General features: G+C 40.1%; 2 protein-coding genes across 4 annotated transcripts; one reads left to right on the top strand and one right to left on the bottom strand.

Annotated features, from left to right (window-relative positions):
- Positions 1–14,681: 14,681 nt before the first annotated feature.
- mdlc (RING finger protein mdlc) lies at positions 14,682–16,225 on the bottom strand. Of its 2 annotated transcripts, XM_017628208.1 has the most exons (4): positions 16,048–16,225; positions 15,270–15,984; positions 15,023–15,197; positions 14,682–14,974 (listed from the first exon to the last, which is right to left on the bottom strand). In XM_017628208.1, exons 1-3 carry the CDS (start codon positions 16,145–16,147, stop codon positions 15,026–15,028), a joined length of 987 nt encoding a protein of 328 aa, XP_017483697.1. In that variant the 5' UTR covers positions 16,148–16,225; the 3' UTR covers positions 14,682–14,974; positions 15,023–15,025. The 2 variants fall into 2 exon arrangements, with proteins under 2 accessions (XP_017483697.1, XP_017483696.1); XM_017628207.1 differs by having other exon boundaries at positions 14,682–15,197.
- Positions 16,226–17,080: 855 nt separating this feature from the next.
- Positions 17,081–18,274, top strand: LOC108372500 (S-formylglutathione hydrolase-like). 2 transcript variants are annotated; one of them, XM_017628209.1, is made up of 2 exons: positions 17,081–17,180; positions 17,246–18,274. In XM_017628209.1, exons 1-2 carry the CDS (start codon positions 17,150–17,152, stop codon positions 18,109–18,111), a joined length of 897 nt encoding a protein of 298 aa, XP_017483698.1. In that variant the 5' UTR covers positions 17,081–17,149; the 3' UTR covers positions 18,112–18,274. The 2 variants fall into 2 exon arrangements, with proteins under 2 accessions (XP_017483698.1, XP_017483699.1); XM_017628210.1 differs by having other exon boundaries at positions 17,092–17,173.
- The last annotated feature ends 4,064 nt before the right edge of the window (positions 18,275–22,338 follow it).

Genomic DNA, 22,338 nt, shown 5'->3' with positions numbered 1-22,338 from the left:
AATGAAACAGCAATTGTTATATAATAATAGTTACTTTCAGCATTTACACCCCTATTCACACGCCTATATTTCGGTGGAATTACTTGCCATTCTATTTGCATTGAATTTGTTAATTCGGCAAGCATTGCTTCTTAGGCGGCCATAATATTCTGTCAGTATCGGCTGTAATTTCATTCAGTTTATTTTGCTAACATTACCTGGATGTATTTAGATGGAATAGGAGTTCAATATAGATATATTTACATGATTCCCAAAACTTCGCACCGTATTTTGGGGGTTGAGTAGGGGAATTTCAATTTTAAGTCGAAGGTTCTTCTTTGCCTTACTGGCTAGTTATTCGAGTTTAATTTGGACAATCACAGTATATTTCCAATAACTTTACAGTTTTAAACTCAAAATGAAAACTACACGGTAGGAAGCATCTGGCTCTGCTAGTTAACTAGCATGGAGCCGTACATACAAATGTAATAATCGGGGGTATCAGGGCCTTTTGCAACCTTTACTTGCGATGAATACAGATGTGAGCTCCATTTCGCAAGATTGAAGAGCAAAGCGCGGCTCTTTAGCTCTAAAACTGGAAAGGGATACAGTTTGTACATTTAAGATATGAAATTTACCTTTTTTATGAAGGGGAATAAAGTGGTAGCCGCTTCAGAAGCCCATAATGTTACTTTGTTAAGTAATTCGTCGCTTACTTAACTGGGCCTAATAACACTCATTAAACCCTGGGTAAACTATTGAAACAAGTTCCAGCAGCCATAGAGCACTCAATAACCTAGCCGCCCAAAATAGGGTCTCCTTAATCTGGGTGCTTAGTCATGATGGCAATAAAAAAGCGGATTTGCAAGCTAAAAACACACACCCTTTTGTAGGGCCCAATGATATCAAGAGGGACCTAAACAACTAGTCATTGAGAAAATTTATAGGGACGCCATCACTCAAAGAAATGACTCATGCTAAGTAGGAAAAACCTAAAAACATTCCGTGGAGCACTAACAGGCCACTGTATGTGTAACAAACACATGCATATGCTTGTCCTCAGTAGTACAGACCAGGGATGTTGCGAATATTTGCATTCGCATTCGTTATGCGAGTGATTCGCATCATTTTACACATTGGTATTCGACATTCGCATTCGCATCAAATGATACGAATGTTTTGCGAATGCGAGTGTAAATGGGCAGAGAGTCCCCTCTAATATTGTTGAAATGGCTCTAAGTCTGTCTAACCAGGGTGCGGACAATGACCGGCTTTTAGCTTGAGGCGCTAAACTGTTAAGTAGTATAACAAGAAAATTGATGGGCCTCCAACAAGTACTGTCAGCGAAGGCTCGGGTGTAGAATATGAAGGCATTAAAAAATTAGACTCAAGTGTCGCAATCTCATCCGATTAGAAATAAATATATGCAAATACTCCAGCTCCGAAAGTATTCAACGCGGCATCCGGTAGGGGTTATAGCGTCTATCAAAACAGCGCTTTAAAATGAAAGAGAAGGTCACAATCGAATTTGAAATGGGTATCGTTCAGTAAATTAGTTTAGCTTTGAGATCTTCAAGCGAAAATAAAACTAGTATCGGTGCTTTCTCGATGTTCCGATATATTCTCGAATAATGATTGATTATGAGCTTGTGAGTGTAATTTCAAAAAGTTCTATTTCCTAAATCAAATTAATCCCTCTCCACCGAAGACGCACCACAGCAGCACAGCTCTTATGGCCAAATCAACCAAGGTTAACCACAAAGTTTAAATTGGTGCATCGAATTATTCTGGAAACTTCTCCCACACTCAAACAATAGGCAAGTGAAGTGAAGCACTAAAAAGCGCTATCCCTCCCACATGGTTTTGCCGGCTGAAAAAGTTGAAACACATACAGGCCGGCCGAATGAACAGCGGGTGAAACAAACTTCCGTGCAAAGCCAAAATATGGATATTGTGGCATGCAAATTTTATTTTTATGAAAGCCAATGCAAACAGTAGGTTGACACCGGAAAGCAAAGAGAAACAGTGTCAAACTAACAAAAATATGAAAAGGTTGCTCAAATACATAGACAAATGACCGAGTAGCCGAAACAATACCACAAACGAGCTGCTGAGCAGAGCCAAGGAAGCAAAGAGAACGAAGGATAACACTTCAGATTTGGGTTTATGTACCTTCAAACATGAAAACGCCAAACCCAACCCAAAAGCATTTGAATTCACGAGTAGCGGCATTGTGACAAACATGCAGGAGAAGACATTTACAAAAACAACGGAAACTAAACAATAAACGAAAAACGAAAAGCAGCTAAACAAGTGCCGGAGTGACTTTTGATTCCCACTGGAGATACGAGTTGAAACAGCCAACAACAAATGCATATAGAGCAGGAACTGAAACTGAAACTGAGACTGAGACGGTGATTGTAATTGCACCGAAAATAACAACAACATTAAAGGCCATAAGTCCAAAGTTGTTGCTGCGGCAGACAGACAACATAACTAGGAGGATCTTTGCGCCGTCTACTTGTAGACNACAACGGAAACTAAACAATAAACGAAAAACGGCCAAACAAGCGCCGGAGTGACTTTTGATTCCCACTGGAGATACGAGTTGAAACAGCCAACAACAAATGCATATACAGCAGGAACTGAAACTGAAACTGAGACTGAGACGGTGATTGTAATTGCACCAAAAATAACAACAACATTAAAGGCCATAAGTCCAAAGTTGTTGCTGCGGCAGACAGACAACATAACTAGGAGGATCTTTGCGCCGTCTACTTGTAGACGTCCGACCGATTGCGGCGTTGTCGGCGGTTGAGGAGGTCGCCGCGCCGCAATTTAGTGTTGCACTGACAGCTTTTCTTTTTTTTTTGACATGTTTGTTACAAATATTTTTGCCGCCGCTTTGTTGTCCTTAATCCTATTGCCACTTGCTCGCTGCCGTGTTTCTTTACTTTATAAATTGTTCTTTGGTGAACTGTTTAGTTTTGAAAGTTGTTATTATTCTATGTATGTTGTTACTTTTGTAGTTTCAATATTGGTGTCGTTCCGTTGAGTGAGTTCTGTGCACAACAATTTGGCTAATGTCCAACTTTCTGTTGATGTCTTTGTTTTCTCTCAATTCGCCGAAATGTTTGTATAAATATATCGTTAGAGTATAGTGTGGAAAGGGCGTATCTCTCACACATCGTCGCTGAAATCTGAATCTCAATCGTAGTCTTAATATTAATCTTAATCGTTCCCAGCCAACCTCGCCATCCCCTATTTTGCTGTCGCTTTTTCGTTACATCGATGTTTGGATTTGCTTACACCCAACCGAGGGCAAAGAAGTAACACTTCAAAGATGCCGGCAAGGAATTGATAAGGCGCATGCGGTTCTTCATATGCTGAATATGGTCACACGAGAGCATGCCTGATGACTGGAGGCCAAGGGTACAAGCCCAATACACAAGAAGGATGATTCTGCCATATACGGCCAACTAACTTGGGGTCGGTCTTCTGAATAAAGTCAGCAAAGTCTAATCATGCGAACGAATGATTGGGCCCTACCAGTGCTTAGATCTCGTATCTTCCCCATAGACCAAGTATTCATCATAGCACCGCACGAAATAAATTGCGTTCATGCCTATATTTGGTATCCCCGCGGTGTAATATGACGTTGGCCAATAAACCACCAACTCCGTCATAATCGGAAACTACATCTCCGACCTGTTTGATACCATGCGAGATTTCAAACAGGACGACTCCTTTTCATGTGATTTTTTTTATTTGATGTTGGGAAGATTTCTTACAAGACGGCATCGCTATCAACTACAAGGTCTATTCTGTTTTTTCTAAGTTGGTTACGGAGGCATTAACGCTGATAAAAATGTCAGCATTGCAATCCAGAGGAGACTCACTCTTGCTAATTCTACTTTGGACTGGGTATGTGATTGAGAAGTAAAATCCTTTTGTCGACGAACGAAGGACATAATTTACGTTGACAGGGCTCGGGATAAAGATTCTGCGGAAGGTGTATGATGCTTCGCGAATTTGGGGCGATAACAACCACAGACGAAGGAACGATGAGCTGTAGATGTGAGCTTACCAACGACATAGACATAGTGCGGAGAATCAACGTACAGCGGCTAGGCTGCATGGATTCGATGCGGTTCCCGCTGGTGGTTATAGAGTTAGGGGTGGTCTCCTCTGTGCCGGAGTGGCCAAAGGGAAAGGAAGTTGGTTTCGCTTGCTGATTCTAATTGGCGTTTGGGCTTGTGTTACCATGCGAAAACGAATGTTCGGTTTAGGGACCCGAACCAAGTTTGGTGTTCTTTGTTCATCTAGCGGGGTAAAGGCAGATGTCATCACAGCTTAGAAGTGCCTACAAATTTCACTTGTTTCATTTTTTTACTGTGAGAAGAACATTATCCTTTCACTCAAAGAAGTTGTTAAGTGGTGGGTCCCAAACTCAGCGAAGAATCTTTATTGGCTTTGAAGGAAACATTTTTATGGCCAAGCTTTTTTTGCTAGGCAAATGAGCTGCACGGCTAAGTCAATTTTACTAATTCTCATAATCGAGGTTCTTCTCCAGCACACTGCATAATTCTAATTTTTCATTGAAAAAGAGAAAACTCAAATATAAAATTGGGTATATTCTCTTTCAAAACCCTTGCTCGTCGCACGGATTTCGCGGTATAACCAGTTTTCCTATGGAAAACTTTCCAACCGTGTAAGGGCATTGCAAGACTTAGAGAATACACCTATTGTACAATACTAGTTATCAACGAAGCGAGAGTGAGTTAAAAAATGAGTTTATGTTTGGCATTCAAATAGCCTGGACATTTGCCAATTATGGTAGGTCATCAAAGCAGAGCTTGGATTAAGTTGAAAGAATGAATATGGCGAAACGCAAGCTTACTGCAGTAACAAAACAGAGGAGCACTTCTCCTTGGCTATGTGAGGAAATTGACGTGTTAAGACAAATGATTTTATTAGCATTGTTTCTTCTGTTGTAAAATGACCAAGTGGTATACCTCAGCTTTGGCAATCAACCACAAAGTCCCCGTTATCCTGCGCCAATGCTTATGTTTGAATTTTAAGTTGGCTTCTACTAAGTAATGCCAGTAATGTGACAATTTAAATGCCATTTACTTGGAAATACTTGCAGTATAATATCAAATATATAAAATCATTTTGCAGAAATTTCTCCCATCCATTTGATCATTAATATCTTCTTTAGATTTTTTCTCTTTCTCTCTTATCAACACATCAAAGGAACGAAATCAGGAAGTGAAAGTCTTATACTGACATCTTTGAGCCTTAAATGCCCAATAGCTGGTAAGACAGCTACAAAGTATCATTGTAGCCTAGGTAACAAGCAAAGAGTAAATACAACAGTCAGCAAGCAGTGTGTAACCGATAAAACACAACAAATACAACTCGCACGAAGACGACTGGAATGACATTGCTGCGCTGATAGATATCATCCTTAAGGATTTCGGCCGCATTAGCTACAGCAAAAATAGAATCAAACGTTGGTTTTAAACTAACACAGCTTTAAGACACAAACACACATACATATGTACGTGGAGACTTAACTGCAAAAATGTATAAGCATAGATATGTATGCGCACATGTATTATATAAATACACATATCAAAGATGCACACTTAAAGGAATATAAGTCCTTTCCCAGCAGGAGATGTGGTCGGTATTTTGGAAGTTTTTCCAGGCTTGCTACTTTTCATTAGGTAAATTAAAGTTCTGCTCAATCTAGAATAAAAACGGAACAACAGGCCGAGAGCATGTAAATAATATATGATTTCACCAGATCTAACGGCAAACCTTAGATACAAACCCCAAACGCCACCTGCAGCCTGTAATTTTTCTCGTTTGCCCTGGTGCCAGAACTCCTATATTTTATAACGACCTACATCCAGAGATGCTTATGTCGAGAAGCTAACATCAACTCGGAAGGATGCTGTCTGCAAATGAAAAAAAAAAAACGCCCTTAACAACGGACAGCGGACAAATTCTGCTGTTGACCCTCTGCAGAGGAGGGCGCATGCTGCCTTTTAGTGAAGAAGAAAAGAGAAAAAACATGAAAACGTGTGTGCGAAAAGCTCGAGCTGTTGGCAGACAGGAATGCACCCCGAAATTGTTATCAGAAGATAAGGAAGCCAATTAAATGGTCTCACGGTCGGTGCTGGTTGCTACAAAAATAGTAATGGAAAGACAATCGAAAAACGGTTGACCAGATAGCTTGGGAGCTTTTGTTTGTTCCGGCATGAAAATCTTACAAAAAAACTCCCTTACCAAGTTTCATAATGAGAAGACCTTTTGACAGAAAGCACTTATATCTACATACATATACCATTTCTCCCGCGCTGATCCAACAGTCACAATGGCGGAGTGGGTAAAGCACTGGCGTGCCATTCGAGAGACACGAGGTTCGAGTCCTATTTTTAATTTATTTATCTTTATATTTTTCAATTAAATATTCTTCTACTTTTAAATTTTATTGTTTAACCGCCGACATCGTGAAAAGCAATTTAAGGTAAAAATAATTTTTTTTTTCTGTTAATTTCCATTTTAAATTTAAATAAAAGAAATAATTTCTCACTTAATTTGGTTTTTCTTTTTTTTCGCTCCCTAATTTAACTTTTTGATTTATTGTCTTAAAAAGAAAAATATATTTTTATAATTTCATTTAGTTTTTAGAAAGTTATATTTTTTCTTTGTTTAATATATTATTTTTTATTTTTTTTCTTTTAATTTTGGATTTCTTACTTTGAAAGGAAAATATATTTTAATATGATTTATTTTTTAGGAAATCATTTATTTTTTCTCCTTTTAGTTTATTTTTTTTTTTTCTATTTAATTTAATGATTAGAAAACTATTTTATTAATTTTTTATTTTTATTTTTTTAATATTTTTATTCAATTTTCTAATTTTTAGTTTTATAAAGAAAAATCTTTTTTCTATTTCAGTTAATTTCTAGCAAACTTATTGCTTAAGGAGAAACAGATCTTTCAAAGCTGCGGGATTTGAGTTTCTGGTGTCAGGTGCAATTGGATCTCAATAGAATTCTAGAAAAATTGTGAGGAATAATTATAGAGGCGGATTATAAAATAACAACTCTAGCTAGGAGGGAGAATAGAGCAGAGAATTTCATCTCCGTCAATCTCGATCGTCCTCTCTCTCGCTACGGCAACGCAACTTCGGCAATCCCTTTCATGCGAAATTGTTGAAATTTTAGAGGGCTTGTGGTGTATTAAAGAGTAGAGGTATGATGTAAAAACAAAACGTGCATCTCTTCAGATAGTCAAACTCCAAATCAGTTAGGAATTGCAAGATGGTGCTGAGATCAGCCATCGGATGCGTTTCCGGTGGAAACATTTGAGGCGACGAGATAGCTGACTATCCTTGCGAGAGCTGGAGCCCCTTCTGATGCACCCGTTGCAGAAGCAGTTATCAATCCACTAAGACTAAGTGCAATCAAAAGAAGAAGTGTCCAGTAGTAGATCATTAGACTGAAATGAGTAACCCGCGTAACACAGCGATATCGGGAATACCAATAAAGCAATCGTTAGTGTCTTCGGCGAATATCCAGCCAGGGTGGACAGCCGGTACCAGAAACAGAGACGCTACAAAATGCAAACTTTAAGGGTGATCTCTTAGTGCTCCCCAGCAAATACTCGTATTATCAGAATTGGCGATGAAGCGAAATGGTTGGCAGGTTAAAGGAAAGCGTTTCAAAATATCGCCACAAGCGCTAATTGGGTCCATTCAACCGTAAGTGAACTAGAGCCGACCCCGAATGGCCTAATTCTGCGCTAGTTTGCGCACTGTAAACTAACTGCCTGGCCGCAGCCGTTGAACCCGCACACATGTACGCAGGTTTTTGCTTCATGGAATTTCATCGCTTGGGCTACTTTGTTGCAGAAGCATGCAGGATGATGTGCCCTAAAGCTATTTCCACGAATGATATCAACTTGCAGTTACACTCTCACACACACACACACAAACACAATCACAGCAGCGCTTATAAGATTTCATTGTGTACTCGTATGTGCAAGCATGCGTCTGCTATGCGTCGATAACACAAACTGCACTGCAATTCTTCGTTATTGCCGTACAACCTGATATCCAATATTGCTCGCTTTTTTTTTCTTTTTTTTTATTGCTGTTGACTTCTCGTTTTTGCTGCTTGTCTGTCGATTCGTTTATTAGACTTGGCATCTGTCTATTTCTGTTTCTGTTTCTGTATCTGTTTCTATGCTGCAAATGTACGCAATACGTGTATGATTTGTATTGCAAGAGCATTTCACTTTTGCCCTACAACACAAAATGTCAATGTGCACATACACACATACCACCTATGTATGTATGTATGTATGTCCATGAAGAATGCATGGGACTCTTCTACTTTTGCTAAGGTATGTTGGACAGCATATCTGACCTAGGCGACTGGCATTTTAGATGACTTCTTCGCTTCGATCACGGTTTTGTGCAGAATAATGGAATGTATTGCACAGTTCTGAGCAGTGAATTTCATTTTCATTGCGCTGAGGGTTTCAATCACACACTCTTTAAGGCAATTGAGGCAGCTTCCTTTAAAGCCAATAACAAATGTAGCGAGAGGAACAGCTGCTGCAACGATGCGTAAATCTCCAACGACAACTAACCAAATGCGAACAATTGTAAATAGAATGCATTTACATACATACAAACACTATATGAATGCACTTCCAATAAATCCTTATGCATCCTGCAGGATAAGTACATTGCTATCTCAGACATACGAACACTGCTATTTAAGTGACTTGCCACCAGCGATGCTATCAATTGAGGAAATAGATTGAATAACTAAAACTGTCTTACTGCCGGTATTGGATCGGAATTTGTAGAGTTTAATGTCGGCAACGCAACGCAACTGAAATCTAGACATTAACTTGCATTACGAATCCGAATTGGAGATTACGCGAAAAATTAAGACTGGCATGTGGCATGCGGTGATTAGGTACAAACATATGTACATACATATTTATATTATGCATTAATACCGACAACGTGTGTTAAATTCCATACTTTATGATTACAGCTATAAGAAAAAGTGTATAAAATAATTCGAGTGCTGATGCGAAATTTCTAGAAACATAGTTTTCCGTGAAAAAGATTTACAAGTGTTTCCAATTAAGATTTTCAAATTAAAAGAAACTCATTTAAACATCAAAAATACCATGAAGAGGCATCCGAAAAAAAATATATATAGGGTCTTTTTAAAACCTGTTCGTCCCTGTAACCCAAAAATTTAATCTTTTTTTTTTTCATTCTACAGGATTTTATTTGATACCCATATTTTTCTTTTACTTCGCACTGAATTTTTTAAATAATTTCTTGAATTAATCATGTCTTTGAAATTTTTAAGTCAGAGAGAAAAACTAAAACCACAGTTTTAATATAACTGGCCCATGTTTTTTTTTGTTTTTGTCCCACGGTGTTACCTCCGCTTGGGAAGGCATCTTGCCGTTGGTGCGTTGGCTTAGTCGAATCATTAATCTTGGCTTGGGCGGAATCGGCGGTAGCCATTATAGGCGATGGGTCACGAACGGAATCGACTGCGGCTCCGGACAGGAGGGGGCTAGACACTGTGGCTGATTTAGCAAAGGGCCTTCAGTCAGGGTTATGGGGGATTCCTTTGACAGGCCTAAACGGCGCACTGTGCTGCGCAATAGCCACCAATATTGTACTCACAACTGAAAAGTTATTCGGGTCGAGGGGTCAGAAGGATCCTATCTGGAAGCGCTGGTGCTGCTCAATGCAAAGTCCCTCGGGCCCCCGCCGAAACACAGGAGGTCATCACTTATGGGTTCGAGAAGGTAGCCATTACAGTCTGTCAGACTGATTCCAAAGGGCATGGCGCGCCATTTTCGGCTAGGCCATTTGGCGAAGCGCCCGAGGCAGAAGATGCCCTCGTGAGCACGGAGGTCGAATCCGTCACGTCGGACTATGACAGTACAGTTAGCCCTCTCTCGACTACAAGATCGGATATCAGTGTTGGTCCCCTGTTTGACAGGGCGATGGAAGAAAGGTTTCTTTTTTCTGATCGCGATCTTCAGATCAATCTTCAGCACTCTAAGGAGGCGTTCACCAATCTTCTAATCCACTTGAGGAAGTTCAGGTCGATGTAGTCCTGATCCAGGAGCCGTGGCTGGGTAGCTGCAAAAAAAGTCTCTGGTATCGGCACGAAAAGTTATAAACTAGTGGTGCAGCTGGATGCCGATAAGCTTCTATCCTGTATGCTCATTAGGAAAGAACTTAAAGCATTTATCTTGCCTCTTTTCAACAATGGAGACATTGTGACGGCGACTTTTAGGGAAAACTATGGTTGATCTCCACTTGCATGGCACATGACGTCGAGGTGGAGCCACCTCCGTTATTGCTGAGGAATGTTGTAGCAGAAGCTAGACGAAGGAAGGCTTGTGTCGTTATTGTGTCCGACGCCAACTCCCACCATACGATCATACCATTAACAATAGAGGTTAGTCACTCATAAACATTATACTAAATGAAGATCTAGGTATATGTAATAGGAGTAATGACTTTACTTTTGTAACGGCTATCAAGGAAAAGGTGTTAGATAACACTCTGTCATCTTCGGGTTAGTGTCTTGTATCTATGGCTGGAGAGTTCTCAGCGAATACTCCTTTTTTGATCATCGGTAGATCCAATTCTCTTTGTACGTGGCAAGTCCTAAACAATATCCCTGGAGAATTCTATAGGGAACCAACTGGGACTTATGTATACTGCAGCAGCATGCAGGACATTATTCCGGTGGCGCACGCGAGCGGTGGAATCTAGAATGAAAGCTTACGTGACGAATCAATCGGTGTGTTCACATTGCCGTGTAAGAAGGCCATTGAAATGTCTTGCCCATTAATCATAACAGAGGAAAGAGCAACCCGTTCTGGTGGTCAGATGAGCTCTCTGACCTTAGAACCTCTAGCCGAGGCCTTTTCAATAAGCCAGGGGCCAACTGGGCACTATATTAGGCTTGGCATCTATATGTTGCGAACTTCATGGAGACTCTTATGTGAAAGCGTGCAGGGTAGCCAGGAATGTTCGAGGTTTAGGCGAGTTCTGCTTGGGTATCCTGCTCCCCTGGGGTACATAAGGGACGACAACGGAAACTGGGCGCGGAGCAGTGAGGACTCCCTCCGAATGCTCCTCGATGTTCACTTAACATGCAACCCGGATCTATAGCAAATTCTTTTAGAGGCTGCAAATCATGCAAAAAACAACGGATATTGTAACTGACGAAGTCTTCTGTGGACAATCGTTTCTTTCAAGCCCTTCAAGGCGCCGGGTCCGGACTGTTTAACACCAGCTAAACTGCAAAAGTCTGCGGAGGTGTCGTGCCGCTGATTAATTCCTATCTTCAAGAGCTGACTAGCTAGGTGTCATTGTGTGGAGTCTTGCAGGGAGGTGAGAGTTACCTTTACTTCCAAAGCGGGTAAGGTCCCTCATGTATCATCCGGGGACTTCAGGGCGATCAGTGTTCCCTCGTGTCTTTTGAAGACGCTGGAGAGGTTGATTTATCTGCACCTAAGAAGTGGGATTCTCAGGGAGCGTCTATACTTGCCTACTGCAAGAACAGATCCGATAAAACGACCCTACGCACGGTCGCTGATAGTATTGAAGCCTTTTTCGCAGAACGAATACACGGTTGGTATCTTCCTTGATATCGAGGGAGCTTTGAATAAGGTCTTGCCTCAGGCTATTGTAACCTCCCTAAATAGGCAAGAGATCGCAGCTGACGTTATAAGGTTTATTTGCAGCACGCTTTGCAACAGAACTGTTGCGCCAGGGTGGGGCAGCGTTTCCATCTGGCTATTTGCAACAGAACTGTTGCGCCAGGGTGGGGCAGCGTTTCCATCTGGCTATGTGTGAGTAGAGCTACCCCGCAAGAGCAACGCTATTTCGCCAACGCTTTGGGTTACTGAGTCAATGACCTTTTGGTGACTCTGGAGCGAAGTGGCTGACGAGGTATTACGGTGAACAAAGGTAAAGCTTTGTTACCTGAACTTGGTTGAAAACTGAGCTTTTACTTACTGTACTTTAAATTCGTCTCGGGCTATGGGCGCGCGACTATTCTAAAATGCTTCGAGTTCCCACCAACTCGAACAGACCACTGGACGCCGAGTTTGGGTCCGAAGGGATCTTTCACCCATATCTCAGAGAGGGAAACTGGAAGGGGTGCAGTATTTGGAATCAGGGTCCTGTAAATTTACTATTTATGGAGGGATCGAAGCTTAATGGGAAGGTACGTGGAAGAACTCCCCTCCAACCTGAAGTTCAGGCTTCGGATTGGTTGCTCACTAATTTCAAGAAGGTGAATAACTATTCCAACGGCCAAGCAGCTATAAAGGCTCTTGACTCTCTGGTGGTTCGTTAAAAAACGGTGAGGGATTGCTTGACCTCCCTATTGACCTCATCGGATTATTATGATATTAAGCTCATTTGGTTGGGTTTTGGTTGACCCCCACAGGCTTCTAGTAAATTACGAGAGTAGCAAAGCCTCAAGTATGGAGAAAGAAAGTTATCAGTCGATAAGTGCCATTCTCCTGGACTTCCACATGACAGGAATGATGAGGCTTGTTAACGAAAAATTTTTCCCTAGCCAAATGTTTTAGCATTGGAGGTTGCCTTCCTTATAACGCCCTGAACTCTATCGCTGATGAAAGTATGAAACCCACTAGGGTTAGGAAGGTTTTGCAATGGGCCCTTCACAGAATGTAATTTTCACGCTTGCATCGTGCTTCGACGGGTTGGTCAGGGACATTAGGGTTGACGAAAGCTTACTCACACTATAGTTGCAGTTACAGGTCTGTAAGTGTTCTCCTGTGTTCAGAAATGCATCAAGCCATGGACATTATTGAATTTCAGTTGCCTTAAAGGCTAGAAAAAGCTCATTTGAATTAAAATTTTCGATTTGAAATGCTATTCTAATATATAAAAATCTCGTGTCACGGTGTTAGTGGTCGAGCTCCTACTAAATAAACGGAGTGGCCGATCTTTAGAAATTTTTTGTGCATATACATATGGTAGGTATGAGAATCGGATGTAAAGTATGTTTCATACCGCTAAGTGAAGGGGGCGTGGCGCCTCCCATACAAACCAAATTTTTCACACTTTATATCTCGGCAAGTTTTCATAGTAGAGTACTGGAACTTGGTATGTACAAGACATATAAAATCAATCGCAATCATGAAGAAAAATTGGGGCTATTGGAAAAATTAACGTGGCAATTCCCATAGAAACCGAATTTTTTACACTAAATATCTCTGGAAGTGTTCATGGTAGAGTACTCGAACATGGTATGGAGATATGCATATGAAAGCAATACCATAGTTTTAGAGAAAGTTGCGGCTATTTTATAAAGGGGCGTGGCGTGCCGTACTGAAGCTATTACGTAGCTTTGTATGCATATACACTTTTGCTATGTTATTAAAGATGGCAATGGAAATATGCTTTGTGATAACCACCAAACCGTAATATTAGAAGATAAATGCGTCACTGAAAATCATGAACGTGAACTGTTGGTGAAAATTTTGGACCAAAATGTTTCAATTCAAAAAATTAATTTTGGGCGGGACAAAGTTCGCCGGGTCTGCTAGTATTATATTAAAGTGCGTTTTAAAATGTAAAGGTTTAACACAAACACTGTCAACTGACACCACTGCCGCATTCCCCAAAACCATTCGAGACTTACGTGCATATGTTTTTATAACATCCCTTTATGACTTTTAATTTTTTTTTTTAATTAACAAGTTCATTCATCCAGATATCGCATTTTCAGATTTGTATATATGTACCTAGATAAAATAGATTAAACTCAAATATATTTTGATACCATCCCAAAATTACATATGTGGAATATTTTACACTGTTACATACAATAGGTTTGTTCGTCGAAAATCCAGCAAGAATTATCCAACACTCAAAATATCAGAGAGTAAGAAAAAATTCTCTCAAATTCTCTCTCATGTTGAGAAACTTGCAAATTTCTGCACGAACGCAAATTTGCAGGAATTTGCAAGTTTCGCTGCCAGCTGGCGTCCACGGTTGCATTTCAAACATAAACAATTTTTATAGAATTTTTAAAATTCTTTCGGATGGCCAAAAACAGGATATACATGTATATTTCTTGTTGTTCTGACTTTCTTTAACATACATTTCAATTTCTTCATCGTACTAGCTGTCGGGTTTCTTAAATCGACTCTGGTTGCAATTGCATTCCGATTGCGAATACCATTTTTTTCAGCCGAATTAAGTTCAAATCATTGGAATTAACTAAATTAATTATATCAACAATTATTTACTTCCTTTTTTCATAAAAAAATCGCTCGTGTTTATAAATTTTTAAATTTAACGAACTAATTTATTCAAATTATTGTAGACAAAAATGCAACCATGCGCCACAACCACATGTTTTTCGTGTTTGCAAATTCTTGCTGGCAAAATTTTTTCCAGCAAGAATTTGCAACTTCTCTCCAAGAGAACTGTCACTTTGCTCTCAAAATTTTTGAGTGTTGGATAATTTTTTGGTCTGCACGAACGCGATTTGGGCAAAAATCGTGATAATTCTTACAAATTCGTACAAATTTTTTGCTCGACGAACAAACCTAATAACAACACTAATTTTCTTAGAAATACTCAAAAATTGCAATTATTTTATTCAATTAAAATCATGTATGAATATGCTAGTAGTCTTTTGTTTTCATACATACTCATTGGCCGTTTGGCGTGCGTTTTGATGTTGGCACACAAAGCGGAGGGACTTACAGTTTTAAATACACTCTGAGGTTTGGTATTTCCTGCTGAGCGGCGACCGCTAATAGAAAAAAATTTTTGTTTTTTATTTTTGGTCGGAAATCGGGCTTGAACCCAGGCCCCACGGAAAGGTAGCGCGCACTACTAACCACTACACCACAGAGGCCGCTTAGCTATCTACAAATAATTACTACATAATTATTTATATAACTGGTTATAACTTACAAGCTAATCACTGTCCGATGAGAAAACTTGGCCACCTTCTGGAGCATTTTTCAAGCGAGCTATTAACTCTTTAGCTGGATTAAAAATGCCATTGGTTTGTTGTGAACAAAGATAACATCGCTGTGACTTTTTGTAGTTTTCTAAAGCACATTTTTCGCAAAAATAATGTTTACACCTGAAAGCATATTTATTATTATTTATACGTACATATATACCTATATAGGAAAATAAGTCTTGCTAAACTCACTTGGTCACCACCGGATTTTCGAAGCTATTGCGACAAATGAAACACCTGAAGGGCAATGTTTCCTCATCTGAATGAATTTCATATTTGGTATCATCTTCATCCGATTCTGCCTCACCGCGCTGTTGAGCAGCATGATCCAGCTCGAGTTGCCAACCCGCTTTGTAATCGCTGCGATCATGTAAGAATTTACAGCTGTCGCCAAAACCGCAAAAGCCTGTCTCTTTATAATCTTTACAAATATCAGGTTGGTAATCCCATCGTACAGTGGCACGTAAATGTGCCGGCGCACGTATAGGACCCTTTCTCACCATGCCTGAACTTGCATTACCCTGAGCTGTGCCCTCTTTTTTGTAGTATTGTGCATAATTATTAAGACCGCGATACACTTTGTCATCAGCTTTGCCCTCAAGCTCTTCGTTAATTTTTAACATTTTTTCGTGCAATGCTTGCGCGTCGCGATCTTGGGCTGTCTCAGCTTCATTTATAGATGTAGCTCCTTGATCTTGCGGTCCGCTTGGCAAAGCACTCTTCTTGGACTTGTACGAGACGCTAACTTTGTTATCATCCTCCTCACTGTCGCTAGCAGAGGACGCATCGTTTTTCCGCTCGCGTTTAGAGCTCAATTGCTTAGTGCTTTGAAAATTAGGGTTGGCGCGCTTGCGACGGTTTTCCCCACGCACAACTGCCGAGGTCGTTTCACCTTCACTGCTTTTGCCTATAAATTAAATAGCAAAAGTTTAACAACGTCGGTTGCCAGATTATGGTGTTGGCCACTAACCTGACTCCGAGCTGCTACTTTGCTTCCTGCGAAGCGCAACTTGCTTTCGAATATTTCGCTTCTTGAACCCAAAGCTCGAAGTACTGGCATCCTCAGACATTGTTATTTTATTTCAAAATAGTTAAAAAATTATAAATAAAAACCGCAATTTTTCCACGCCAATCAGCTGTTACGTTGGATGAATGATGCCAGACGAATCGGTTATGGCGAGTGCGTTCACAGCAGGGTTGCATTCCAATTTATTTGAATGTTTCATCAAACCAAAGAACGTAAATGAAAAGAACGTAAATGTATAAGAAGCGACAACTCGTTACTTTGAAAATGTACCGCGACGATTTTGACCGTATCTGAAAGGTTGAGATGAGGTGCTCGTCTACCTTTTGACTCTGTCCGCGGCACATTTTTGATTTTCGTCTCGAATGAGGAAAATGCCAGCAAACAGAAGAAAAGCGGCATTTACGTTCTTTGCGCTTTCTTACTCATATTATAGTTAGCCCTTACCGCAGAACTCCACAGGCAAACACCGATGGCCTACCAACTGTCATTTTGACAAGCAATGTGATTGCAAGTTTTTGTGTGTGGGCACTTTGATGTCTTGAAATAAGCATTTGCCGCATGACGCCACCAGACAACATTCTCTTAATTTCGGTGTTTAAAAACATTTAAATCTTTAAAAAAACTTGCTGAATAATTTCCTAAAACGTAATCATAAATAATCCAATAAGAAACAGACTTTTATTTTGATTTAATATAAAAATTTCATCGATGTTACCACCAGCACGCTTTCTTTCAAATGAAAATATGGCTGTCAAACTATCGAATTGCCTGCAATAGATGTCAAGCAATAAGCGCTGACATATATTGCAGCGCATGAGAAATAGGCGGTCTCCATTGGAAATATATTTTGTGACATAGTTTTCACGACATCAGTGTTTTCCTGTGGAGACAGGGCTTTAAGGCCCAAACTTTTGTATTTACGGTCTTTGGATTTACGTTCTTATCTCTAATCTCTAAAGAGGTTTGAAATCTTCTGGCAACACAGTTAAAGTTTCATCTGATTCATTTTGCGAAAAGTTCATTTAGCCGGCGATTGAGATAATTTATGAATCTAATTAGATTTTTAAAGGTACAAGGTCAGTGCAAATCCTCTGCAGAACTTTTATTTTTGCGTTTAACCACATTTCTGTTTACTTTTCAGTGTCCAAAATGTCTCTGAAATTGCTGTCCAGTGTTAAATGTTTCGGTGGAGAGCAACGTGTTTATTCTCACGCCTCGGAAGTGCTGGGCTGCGAAATGAAGTTTGGTGTCTACATGCCACCCACTGCCGTTGAAGATCATGACGAATGCCCGGTTTTATACTTCTTGAGTGGTCTTACTTGCACCCAAGACAACTTTATACAAAAGTCTGGCTTTCAGCAACATGCATCCAAACATGGCATTGTAGTTGTCAATCCTGACACATCTCCCCGTGGATTAAATCTTCCTGGTGAGGATGATCATTGGGATTTTGGCAGTGGTGCTGGTTTCTATGTCGACGCAACTGAGGCGCCGTGGTCTAAAAATTACAAGATGTACACATACGTGACACAAGAATTAGTGGAACTAGTGAACACCAACTTGCCGGTGCTGCCCAATAAACGTGGTATTTTTGGCCACAGCATGGGCGGCCATGGTGCATTGATATGTGCGTTAAAGAATCCTGGTATTTATCAATCTGTGTCTGCTTTCGCGCCCATCTCGAACCCCGTTCAATGCCCGTGGGGTAAGAAAGCATTCTCTGGCTATTTAGGTGCCAATGAGGAGTTATGGAAGGCGTGGGATGCGACCGAATTAGCAACAGTATATGCTGGTACACCATTAGAAATTCTAGTAGATCAAGGTTCAGAGGATAATTTTTATAAAGAGAAGCAATTGCTGCCAGAGAATCTTTTGAATGCCGGTGCTGAAAATAGACACTTGCAATTAGTTTATAAGCAACGCGAGGGTTACGACCACAGCTACTTTTTCATTGCCACGTTCATTGGAGAGCATTTTGATCATCACGCCAGATTCTTAAAAGCTTAGACGGAAGTAGCCTGCTAAGGAATATGTATATCTTCACGTAGTACATTCTACTTATTACATGGCTTTAAATAAAGCATTTATTGAAATATCTACGATATGCGATTAAGGCAAAATTGTTTATATGTAGAATGTTTGAATAAAAAGTTTTTTAAATTTTTATATACATACATATCGATGGCTGAGTGGAAGATCGACCTATCTCGGCTGCCAGTTCGAAAACGCTGTATCTCAAAAAACTTTTCAAGAACGCCCTATTTCAGAATTTTGTTGAAAAACACCCTATCTCAAAATTCAGTTCAAAAACGCCCTATCTCACTTCAAAATGTATTGAAAATATGCTGATATAGGGCGTTTTTGAATCGGCAGCTGAGATAGGGCGTTTTTGAAACGAATTCTGAAACAGGGCGTTCTTGAAAAGTTTTTTGAGATAGAATGTTTTCGAACTGGCTGCCGAGATAGGTCGATCTTCCACTCAGCCATCGATATGTTCATACCACATAATTTTTATAGATACGGATTAAAAAAACCTTTTGTTTATAAAAGTATTCCTTTGATAATTAAATTAGGATATCAACAAAGGTTATTGGATTACACGTATACATACCGTCGTTTAAAGTACAAAACCTCGTATTAAGAAAATGCAAAGCCACGTACGTGAGGTTGCCAAGATTTTGTAGGAGAGAGTTAAGCTAGTCCTATTTGAAAACGGTTCATTCTTTTATCCCTAATTATCTGTTCTTATATCTAAGTATCGATATTTAAGTATAAATGGATAAGAGTTTGATGTTGTTGTTGTTGTTGTAGCGGCTTTGATGTCAAGAGCTTCGGATGAGCAAATATCTTTTTTTGGCACAAAAATCAGTTACGAGGTTTTGCAGACCGACGATACGCGGTTTTATACTTTAAACACGATATGTCTACATAATTAATTGTATTTTGCGTTTTAATATTGAACTTATTTTACGATAACGAAAAATGCATAATCATGTTCGCTATGCAAAGACTGAAAGTACATATAGCACTTCAAATCAAAAACAGTCACAACTCAAAAAATACCAAATGTTCGGGAGAGGCAAAACACTGTTGATGCTGTGCAAGCGACGTAAGCGAAACGAAAACATTCTTAATAGTATATTTCCAGTTAAAGAAGATAGCGATAAAGAATTTCGAAAAATGTGGAGTTGTGACTGTTTCTGATTTAGGGTGCGATAATTACATATGCACAAACTTCTTATCGCGCATTCACTAATAGACATTCACAATTCAAAAATAGGTTATTTTTAACCCATATAATCCCCTTTTTTTTAATTTTATTTCGTATTCAGTTAACTTACATCAGTAGTCTAAAATACTACAGAAACCATAGGGGTATTCTCTGAGTCTTGCAAAGCCCTTGCACGGTGCACGGATTGAACGGTTTGCAAAGCTGTCCCATACGAAAACCGGTTTTAACCGTGCAATCTGTGCACCATGCAAGGGCTTTGCAAGACTCAGAGAATACCCCTCATATGCTTCAAGAATTTCCTCCACTTGTTTCATGGTTGTTGGCAAAATGACCGCCCAAAAAAATCACATCAGATTTACGGCACTTTTTGTGGCATTCGGCACATCTTATTTAAGTAGTACTGGATGTGATTATGTGACTTTGACCGTCTATACGAACCCCATCCCATCCCTTCTTCCTTTATTAGTAGGCTTTAATATGCGACCCAATGTTCATTGATTGGATTAGTTATCTTGAGTAGAAACGTCAAGTTAGCATATATTACAAACGGTAGTTGGTAGACGTATGAAATCTCTTTCCGTCGGATCCGGAGCGAGGCGCGTGCTATTTTAGCCGACAATTTACGCTGCATCCTCCGGCGGATAAAGCCAAACGACGAGTGACCAGAAGGCTGCACAAACTGCCAACAACAAGTGCGCCTCTTGCTTCCACTTGCGGCGAAGTTCAGGTAGCCATCGGGAATGCGAAAGCCTCCAAAGCCATGGGATCCGACGGAATATGCTTGATTGAATGGTATCGCCTATTGAAACAGCCCGTTTGCTGGGCCTCGCCTAAGTTGATCTGGACGACCATGATTGAAGGTTGAACCGAAATATGCGGGGCTTAGTAGTGCCGCTACAACAACAACAACAGTGGAATATGCATGTTGAAGCTGAAAAATCTGGTTCCTGCGGAAGTAGACCATTTAGCCATGGTCCTCAACCTGTCAATGGCCACTCTTGCCATTTCAGACATCTAAAAGAAGGGGAGAGTCGTCCTACTCATCAAACCGGGGAAACCAGCCAATAAAAAAGAGTCTTATCGCCCGATAACTAGACTCCGACCGATGCCGATTTTCCATCCACCGTTTCAGTCCCTGATGGAGAGAAGAGGCCTCTAAGTTTTCTAGTCGCATGGACGCACGGCGTCGAAAACCTTTGAGAGCTTCAACGCTTCTAGGACCGTTCACTCACAGGTGAGGTTGCGGCTAAGGCCACGAATTATCAGGATGCTTATGGCGGTGATGTTCACTTCATGGACATCATGCTGATCCTTCGGACAAGGAGAGTTATCGGGCAATCAGACCCCTATATTGGTTGGTACTCCCGGCTTGAGTAGTAGAACCACTCTTTCTGACTTTCCCTAAAACAGGGCTAGATTGCCGAAACAGCAGCCCTTAGCCGGGTAAAATATGCTCGTTTGGTATCTGGTTTTTTAATCTGGAGATAACGAAGCAGATTGGAATATTCCCTTATGCTGTAGCCTGATACCACAGAATAATATGTTTGTTTCGAGCGCAGACGAATTCGATGCACGCTTCCCATTCCAATAAAAACAACTGACCTCTGACCTCTTAACCCTTCTGCAATGGTTGGGTCAAAATGACTCAGGTTTCATTCAAAAATTCCTTAATTACAGCTGCGGCCTTGTCAATTCGTTAAAAGCATAATCAGCTATTGTTTTGCAAAAAATGAAAGAGTGTGTTCTTTTATTTAATTTGTTTAAGGTGACATAGGTTTTCCATACACCCACAGTGTTTCTGGGTTATTTTGTCCCAAATTATTATTTAGTATTTAAGGGCAACTTTGAACCGGTAAGCATGTCATATATAAAATATTAACTGAATACAAATTGAATATCGTTTTTTTTTCTTTTAATTGACTTATTTCTATCATTGGGTAAAGATGGCCCAAAAACATTATAGGAAGGGGTAAATTCCAAACACTGCAGAAGGGTTAAGAATGTTTCGCGTAAAGGGTAGAAGCTTCTAGCTTCCAACCAGTAAAATTATTATTTCCGTTGTTTGGAGGGTGGCAAGAGATTTGTTAATTTCCACCGAGCGATGCAGAGCGGGTACAGCGTTAAACCCACTAACAACATCCTCGTAACCTTATTGTTTGTATTTAGTCGTGTTGGCTGCCGAATAAACAAGCCAAGCAAATAACAGGCAACGTGACCTCCCGCTGACCGCTAAACAGTTGAGAGAAAAATAAGCCGCCAATTTTTGGTCATAATTAGATTTATGACCGAATTAAATTATGCAAATTCCTTTATGCTTTATTGTGGTCATCATTAAATTCAAACTCACATTAATACATACATACGTATGTATGTACATAAATATACTACCAATTCAAGTGTCGCTAACCCCAGCAGCCAGCCGTGCACATACAACACAAATATTTTTCCGCCAACAGTTTCGTCCTGGGAAGGAGTAGAGTTTGCGAGGGGTAAACTAAAGTTGAGCTTTTCATTCATAAAACGCAATTACTTTTGGCATTTAGTCCCCTTTCAGACGCGTCAAGTTTTGCTTTCAAGTCTGCTCGTTCGTGGGCGAAGGAGGTAAAAAGAGAGGGGAAGAGTACAGATACCTCCGTACCGTCAATTCGTTTCAAGTTTTCTTCTCTTTTGATCTTTTCGTTGCTTCCCATCTAAAGAACCAAGGACTTAAGCTGATGCCACATAAAACTTTTGCTTCGCTTTACGTGACAGATTCGCTTTGACAGATAAGATGAATTGTATGAAAATGCACAAAGCATGCCACATAAATCGTCGAAGCTGCAGCGCGAAGCGAAAAGATGGCCAACTCCCATCTTTTTGCGCGCTTTGACAATCAGCCAGTTTAATATTTATTTTGTTTCGTCCAAATTCGAGTTTTCATGCAGAAACATAAAACTTAATTACATTGCTGATAATTTTAAAGCAAAATATATGAAATCCACAGCAACTTTGACTAGTAAAAA

Source organism: Rhagoletis zephyria, unplaced genomic scaffold, assembly GCF_001687245.7.
Source record: "Rhagoletis zephyria isolate East Lansing unplaced genomic scaffold, Rhagoletis_zephyria_1.1 Rzeph_scaffold_05812, whole genome shotgun sequence".
NCBI lineage: Eukaryota > Metazoa > Arthropoda > Insecta > Diptera > Tephritidae > Rhagoletis > Rhagoletis zephyria.
This window is presented reverse-complemented; position numbering and strand designations above follow the sequence as displayed.

What these genes read in the sequence shown, in the direction of transcription:
- LOC108372500 (XM_017628209.1), top strand. Translation starts at nt 17,150, where the DNA reads ATGAATCTAATTAGATTTTTAAAGGTACAAG. An exon ending in TAGATTTTTAAAGGTACAAG is followed by an intron (nt 17,181 to 17,245) that starts GTCAGTGCAAAT and finishes TTTACTTTTCAG; the next exon opens with TGTCCAAAATGTCTCTGAAA.
- mdlc (XM_017628207.1), bottom strand. Translation starts at nt 16,147, where the DNA reads ATGTCTGAGGATGCCAGTACTTCGAGCTTTGGGTTCAAGAAGCGAAAT. An exon ending in AAGTAGCAGCTCGGAGTCAG is followed by an intron (nt 15,985 to 16,047) that starts GTTAGTGGCCAA and finishes TTTAATTTATAG; the next exon opens with GCAAAAGCAGTGAAGGTGAA. An exon ending in GAAAATCCGGTGGTGACCAA is followed by an intron (nt 15,198 to 15,269) that starts GTGAGTTTAGCA and finishes ATATGCTTTCAG; the next exon opens with GTGTAAACATTATTTTTGCG.